We start from the raw sequence: 7,717 nt of genomic DNA, 5'->3' as shown, positions 1-7,717 counted from the left end.
GGAGACGGCTCGGGCAGGGTAGGGCTGCTAGGCTTGCGGGGTACCATTGCAGATTACAAGGGTAGGCGATTGGACCAGTGGGATGAGGGAGGGAGGAAGAATTGTTCACGTTGTTGATTTGAAGAGGAACAATTAATTCTTCGGGAAGTTGAAAATGGAGCACGCCAGTCCGTTGGATTTTAATTCTGACCATGCTTTTTTATGGGGTCCCTTTGTGTATTTTTCACCCATGATTTGAATTTCATCATGGTTTCGAAAAATGAGTATTAGTAAGTTCTCAGTGGTTTGTATGGAATTTTGCTAAAAAGACGGAAAGTCGATTTTAGCCATGGCAAATCAATGCTTTTCATCGTAATTCATATTGGCGTGAGGATGGCAAAATTACTTTGCAAACACGGATATTTTCTGGCAAAAATGAAATCAGGTGGATTTGTCATGCTCACCAACTAAACTTGTCATCCTCGACAAACACAAATTTTCATGAAAAAGGTTAATTTTTTGCATGCCTAAAAATCTAGCATTCGTTGGATATCTGGGTAAAAAAATAGCCTCCAGAAGAAATGTTGTCACCACAAAAATATGTGGCTGAAAAGAAATAGTACTAGCAATTCGGTATGCGTCATGTCCCACGATTTGCATGCGGGCTGAGTCAGCTATGCTGCTGGGTGCCCATAAATTGGCACGTATTCTGGCAACTCTCAAACAGCAAACAGCAGTAAGTTTATTGGCTACTACAGCTTAGAAGTACTAACCTCGTTGCCTAGCTCTCGCTGCCAAGTGCCAAGGAGTACTCCACTAGTACGCACCAAGCAAAAGCTAGCTGTAGATTGCAGCGCGCAGCACCATGGCGTGGCAATTACAGCAAACAATGGCGAGCACAAGCTTCCGGAGGTCGTCACCGGCAACGGTGCGCTGCTCGGCCGCTGCTCGACGATCTGCCAACTACGCCCCTAGCTCGTGGGATTACGACTCCCTCCTCCAGCTCTCGCCCAACAATGGCGGACAGGCAGATCAAGTACATTTATCAGCTGAACATATCATATTTTCTACCGGCGTGAATGCATGGATGACGTCAACAATGCTAGAACATATCATATGATCTCCTCCTCGAACATATCAGTAGTACATAAAGTAGATGAAATGCTTATGGAAATTATTCCGTGCATGCATGGATGACGTCACAGGTCGATAAGTTGAAGACCGGCGTGAGGGAGCGGCTGGTGGCGGCGAGCCGAGGCGACCACCAAGCTGCGAAGCTCAGGCTTGTCGACACGGTGCAACGGCTCGGCATCGCCTACCATTTCGAGGAGGAGATCACCGGTATCCTCAGCTCCGTCCACCACAAACCTCACCGGTGCAACTGGGATGATGGTGATGTTGCTTCCACGGCCTTGAGGTTCAGGTTGCTGAGGGACAGTGGTTTCCCAGCCTACTTCTCTACAGGTACCTAGTTAAATACTCCCTTTTCAAAACTATGACACTTATTTTAGATCGAAGGGAGTATGAAATATGAAAAACAGAATCTTAGACGATGTAAGAAAGGAACCTAAAATTACAGCCAAAATTCTGGAAATTAAACTAAATGCATGGTCCAATCCATATTCAGTCACAGTTGAAACTTTGAATTGTGTTTATGGCACGGTTTTGTATACTTAACTGATACGTTTCATTGTAACAATACAAAAAGAATCTCTGGAAGATCTCAGGCGCGGAATAGATGATGATGTCAAGGGGCTCCTCTCACTCTATGAGGCTTCATACCTTACGTTTGAAGGCGAGGAAGCATTGGACGAGGCAAGAGCATTTTCCAAGAAAGCTCTCATAAAGCTCTTGCCATCCATGGATCACCACTTACGGCGTAGTGTAGTTCATTCTTTGGACCTTCCATTGCACCGGAGGTCTCCTAGACTAGAAGCAAGATGGTTCATAGATCACTATGCTAGTGATGAGAGCAATTCCGACCCGTTGCTCGTTAGATTTGCAACGAAGGACTTCAACAATGTTCAAAGTGTGCATCAGGAAGAACTCGCAAGACTGGCAAGGTAATTCTGCATGAAGAAATGTTGTCGATGGGTTTTTAAGACATGAAAATTGACATAATTAATTGTAGGTGGTGGAAGGGAACCGCCCTTACTGAAAAATTGGGGTTCGCCAGGGATCGTCTCATGGAGTGCTTCCATTACGCAAATGGAATTGTGTGGGAGCCAAATAATGGAGCATGTCGAGAAGTGCTTGCTAAAGTCGCCAACCTAATAGTTCACTTAGATGATGTTTATGATGTGTATGGAACTCTAGATGAACTTGTTCTCTTCACTGACGCCATTGGAAGGTAACTATATGCAGCGGTGCACTTCTCATAATTCAAGTAATATTCTTTTCCTAGAGTTAACATATATATGACACGTTAGTTTCACATTAAATGAAGCTTAATAAATAATTTCAGATGGGAAGAAAGTCCTTGTGAAATGCTCCCTGAATACATGCAAGCACTCTATTCCGTCGTGTACAACACGTCCGCTGAGGTGGCTGAAAATGTGTTTAAACAACATGGTTGCGACACCCGTTATGTTCTTCAGAAAGCTGTAAGTTCATATACACAATCAACTTCCTAATAGGAGATAGATTAATCCACAAGGAACCATAATAATTTCTACTTGATTTTGCAGTGGCGAGACATGGCGGAGTCTTTCCTGGTGGAGGCAAAGTGGCAGCATGGAAACCACAGACCAACACTCCATGAGTATCTGGACAATGGATCAATTTCATCTTCTGCGCCACTGCTACCGCAACATGCATTTCCCCTGCTCCGCATGGAAGAAAAGCTCACCTCAATGTCTATTGCTAAAGTTGGAGGCTACCCAAAATTAGTTCAGTCTGCATCGTTAGTTCTTCGCCTCTGCAACGACTCTGCAACCCACTCTGTAAGGACAATCAATCCAACTTTTTTTGTCCCTTGATGTTTCATCACCAAAATTTTAATCTTATGTGAGGTGTCTTATGATATTTATTTCCATGTGTATTTTGTCAAAATATGTATAACAGGCTGAGCTGGAGCGAGGGGATGCACCATCATCAATAGCTATTCACATGTCCGAGAACAGCTCCAGTGAGCAAGAGTCCCGCGAAGCCATGGAAGATCTTACCATGGAAGCCTGGAAGTCAATTAATGAAGATGCATTCAAACATTGCCGATTTTCTAGATCTTTCGCCAAGACTTGCGTGAATTTGGCTCGAATCTCACATTGTGTTTACCAAGGCTGCGATGGTTTTGGTGCGCCGGATGGTCAGAACAAAAGGCAAATTAAAGAGTTGTTCTTGGACTCTATCATGAGTGAGAAACATTAAACGGTGGGAGACACATATCTTAGAAAGATGCTATATAGGCTTAATTATCTGTAGGTATTGATTCTGATTCTGTGTTATACTACTAAAACACTAGAACCAACACTAGCTGGTTGATTAAATGGCACCATTTGGTGGTCTTGATTTACAGTGCTTAGTGCTCCGTAACAAGATGTGACAAGTTGTTAGAAATTTTCAGGATTCATAAAGTACCTTCACACTTATTTTAACCTTGCTTCAAAAAGAAAGTACTGTGACTACCGAGCCATTCAAGAACACAAAATGCCTGAGCGACAACCAGAATTAAAATGTTTTCATAATTGAGTCCCAGATCAAGGATAACAAACACCATTTCATCCAGAGACATCTCGGAGCATGCGGTTTTACACATTATGGTAGAAATAGGCAGCCCAACATCATCAGCTGTTAGAATACTTCAGCTACACATGTCAATCACTGAGTCAGGGGTTGTTGTCTTGCGTCTGAACTTGATTGAACAGACGTTGATAACTGAACTTAAACTGGGCAGTATCTGAACTTGAGCATCAACTTGGACAACCAAGTATCTTCCAGCATCTGGCACAACCTTGCACTGATATACTGCTACATTTCTAAACAAGGTGAAACAATTTTGTGCGCGACCCTACTCGACGCCAGACAACCTTTGTCGAACCTCAAACTGGCTCAGTGCCGTATCGATGCTGAAAATCAACATTTAACACGAATTAAGACGTCTAAGAATGATGGATTGTAATAGTAGCACGTTCAATATTTATGCATCGGATAAGCAATGTTTACCACTTACCAGCAGAGAACATCTCCGTTTCTTGCAGTCTTCTCAGAGATCCACTCTAGGACAAACTCTAGAAGCAGTCTCATTTGCTCTTCAACTTCACCTGCAGATTTAGTAGTTCAACGTCAGGATTCACATTGCAAACAACAAGCTGAAGCGGCACAAAGATAGAAAGCACAGATCACACTTACCCTTGTCCATGATCTTTGGGTTACTTTCGATTATCTTGTAGATAAGGAAGATAATGTCAAAGGTGCTTGGCAGACATGATATGAGCTTCTGCCGCTGAACCTGGTCTGCATAGCCTGTTTCCTTCTCCTCCAAAGTTCTCTTCTCCACGGCGCTTGCTCGTGCCACGTGGTGACCATTTAGCGGCGGTTCGCACTAAACCAGTGGCTTTAGTGCCGGTTGCAGAACCGGCACTAAAGGGCCTTATGAACCGGTGCTATAGCCCGGTTCTGCACTAGTGTTCCACGATTCCATGTACATTAATCTTCCGTGAGCAAGAGTCCCGTAAAGCCATGGAAGATCTTACCATGGAAGCCTGGAAGTCGATTAATGAAGATGCATTCAAACATTGCCAATTTTCTAGATCTTTTGCCAAGACTTGCGTGAACTTGGCACGAATCTCACACTAATCTCAGTGTTTACCAAGGTGGGGATGGTTTTGGTGCGCCGAATGATCAGAAGAAAAAGCAAATTAGAGAGTTGTTCTTGGACTCTTTCACGAGTGAGAAACATGAAACGGCAGGAGAGCATGTGTTATATAGGCTTAATTATCTGTAGGTATTGATTCTGATTCTGTTTTGTACTACTAAAACTCTAGAACCAGACTAGCTGGTTGACTAAGTATAACCATTTGGTGCTCTTGATTTACAGTGCTCTGTAACAAGATGGGACAGGTTGTTAGGAATTTTAAGGAATCATAAAGTAACTCACACTTATGTATCCTTGCTTTAAAAAGAAAGTACTTCACATTTTTATGCTTGGTCTTAGAGAAGACAGAGTGCTTCAAGAGACAGAAAAAAAAAATCATAGTTGAGGCCCAGACCAAGAATAACAAACATCATTTCATCCAGAGACATCTCGGAGCATACACATTATGTAAGAAATTGGCAGCCCAACCTCATCAGCTGTTAGAATACTTCAGCTACACATGTCAATCACTGAGTCAAGGGTTGTTGCGTCTTGTCTGATCTTGAACAAAGGCGCTGATAACTGAATTTAAACTGGGCAGTGTCTGAACTTGAGCATCAACTTCGACAACTAAGCATCTTCCAGCATCTAGGCGCAACCTTGCACTGATACACCGCTACATTTCTAAACAAGGAGAAACAATTTTGTGCTCCTCCCTACTCGACACCGGACAACCTTTGTCGAACCTCAGACTGGCTCAGTTCAGTATTGACGCTGAAAATCAACATTAACACAAATTAGGACGTCTAAGAATGATGGGGCGTGATAGTAGCAAGTTCAACATTTATGCATCAGATATGAAATGTTTACCAGCAGAGAACATCTCCATTTCTTGCAGTCTTCTCAGAGATCCACTCTGGAACAAACTCTAGCAGCAGTCTCACTTGCTCTTCGACTTCACCTGCAGATTTAGTAGTTCAACATCAGGATTCACATTGCAGTCAACAAGCTGAAGCGACACAAAGATAGAAAGCACAGATCACACTTACCCTTGTCTACGATCTTTGGGTTACTTTCGATTATCTTGTGGATGAGCTCCTGCTTTGTCAGTACAGTTCGCTGCCTCGACTGATAGACTTGTGTGGTTAGTCAGGTCGTGGCCGACTCCCTCGCCAGGCTTCCGCTTGAAGGTTGCCGAGATACACGACGTGTACATGGTGGTAAGTTTCGAGAGCGTGTGTGAAGAAGTACACCCCTGCAGGGTTATAAATGATCTATTCGAATAGCCGTGTCCGCGGTAAAGGACTTCTGGGTTGCCTATAACACTTCATAGACAAGTGAAAGTGGATACTCTAAACCTCGCAAGATAAGTGTGAGTGCTATGGATGGCCTTCTCGTAGGGAGACGGGAGCGGATCCATAGTGGTGTATTGAATGGTGAATATGTGGACTCGTGTGCGCCACCTCAGAAGAGTTGCTTGCAGTCGTAGTTCAGGTTAGCCACTGAGTCAAAGCTGGCTTGCTGCAGTTAAACTCCACCACCCCCTTTATTGATACCGATGCATATGTAGATAGTTCTGATGTAAGTCTTGTTGGGTACATTTGTACTCACGTTTGCCTATTTTATGTTTTGCAGAGAGACGTCAGTCTCGCTAGTAGTTCCATGTGGACTTCGACGTTTAGCTTGATACCTCAGCTACGATCTTGTGCCCTCGGCAGGATATGGTAGATAGTTAGGCTTCTTAGCCTTTTTCATTTGTAGATGTATGTACTCAGACATGTTAAGCTTCTGCATGTGCTTTGATTTGTATGCTATGATTGTTGGGTCATGAGACCCATGTTTGTAATATCTCGCTCCTCGGAGCCTAATGAATAAATACTTGAGTTGTAGAGTTATGTTGTGATGCCATGTTGTATTTACACATATCGAGCATATTGTGTGTATGATTGAAATGCTTGGTATGTGTGGGATCTGACAATCTAGTTGTTTATCCTTGGCAGCCTCTCTTATGGGGAAATGTAGTCTAGTGCTTCCATGAGCCATAGTAGTCCGCTACAGCCCGGTTCACCGGAGTCCTGTTAGCCCAGCACTACTGCTCAGGACACTTGACTGGCCGACATGTGTTTCACTTCATTTGTGTGTCTATCGCTTCGGGGAAATGTCACGTGGTGACATCCGGAGTCCTGCCTAGCCTGCTTCAGCCCGGGTTCCCGGAGTCCTGTTAGCCCAGTGCTACAGCCCGGATTCACACGTTGCTGACCGACATGCTCGATGTGATTCATGTATGCCTGTCCCCATAGGTTAGTGCCGCTTTGGGTTCACGACTAGCCATGTCGGCCCGGGTTCTCTGTCATATGGATGCTAGCAACACTATCATATACGTGAGCCAAAAGGCGCAGACGGTCCCGGGCCATGGTAAGGCGACACCCGCGGGAATACTGTGCGTGAGGCCGCAAAGTGATATGAGGTGTTACCGGCTAGATCGATGTGACTTGGGATCGGGGTCCTGACAGTATACAAACTGGACAATCTCTTTCGGAGTATCAAGGTTTCGAACGAGAACTCATCTGTTAAACGGGCACTTTTTAAAAAACTTATTTGAACTCCAGACTTTTTTGTGTTCGGTATGCACCATTCAAAGCAACGTCATCAATTTTCGACACTTTCTAACATCATTTGATATTTTTCAGTCATTTACCGATTTGTTTAGAGAGCTAAATGACCGTGAAATTGAAAATCACTACAAAATGAACTCTGAAAATGTTGAAACTTGGCATAGTATCATCATTTCACCCACATAGCATGTGCAAAAGAGTAGAGAGGGTTACGGCAAGAACTGGATGCACTTCGTGTACAAACTAGACACTCTCTCTCTCGAACTAACAGGGTTTCGGACGAAAACTCTCTTTCAAACTACTCAGAAATAAATAGAAGAAAATAAATAAA

At 43.7% G+C, this 7,717-nt stretch overlaps 1 protein-coding gene and 1 long non-coding RNA gene across 2 annotated transcripts; one reads left to right on the top strand and one right to left on the bottom strand.

The window, feature by feature from the left end:
• The first annotated feature begins 716 nt into the window (after positions 1 to 716).
• Positions 717 to 3,572, top strand: LOC119358627 (alpha-terpineol synthase, chloroplastic-like). Its single transcript, XM_037625090.1, has 7 exons — positions 717 to 1,015; positions 1,185 to 1,443; positions 1,688 to 2,042; positions 2,111 to 2,329; positions 2,444 to 2,582; positions 2,667 to 2,921; positions 3,043 to 3,572. Exons 1-7 carry the CDS (start codon positions 845 to 847, stop codon positions 3,343 to 3,345), a joined length of 1,701 nt encoding a protein of 566 aa, XP_037480987.1. The 5' UTR covers positions 717 to 844; the 3' UTR covers positions 3,346 to 3,572.
• A 1,615-nt stretch (positions 3,573 to 5,187) lies between these two features.
• LOC119358626 lies at positions 5,188 to 5,907 on the bottom strand. The gene is made up of 3 exons (XR_005172263.1): positions 5,821 to 5,907; positions 5,642 to 5,732; positions 5,188 to 5,545 (listed from the first exon to the last, which is right to left on the bottom strand). It is a non-coding gene; the product is annotated as an uncharacterized LOC119358626 (long non-coding RNA).
• Between the last annotated feature and the right edge of the window lie 1,810 nt (positions 5,908 to 7,717).

This window comes from Triticum dicoccoides, chromosome 2A (genome assembly GCF_002162155.2).
Source record: "Triticum dicoccoides isolate Atlit2015 ecotype Zavitan chromosome 2A, WEW_v2.0, whole genome shotgun sequence".
Taxonomy (NCBI): domain Eukaryota; kingdom Viridiplantae; phylum Streptophyta; class Magnoliopsida; order Poales; family Poaceae; genus Triticum; species Triticum dicoccoides.
This window is presented reverse-complemented; position numbering and strand designations above follow the sequence as displayed.

Coding starts and splice junctions, on each gene's coding strand:
- LOC119358627 (XM_037625090.1), top strand. CDS start 845: ATGGCGTGGCAATTACAGCAAACAATGGCGAGCACAAGCTTCCGGAGG. Junction 2,330..2,443: donor TTCACTGACGCCATTGGAAG/GTAACTATATGC, acceptor AAATAATTTCAG/ATGGGAAGAAAGTCCTTGTG. Junction 2,922..3,042: donor ACGACTCTGCAACCCACTCT/GTAAGGACAATC, acceptor TATGTATAACAG/GCTGAGCTGGAGCGAGGGGA.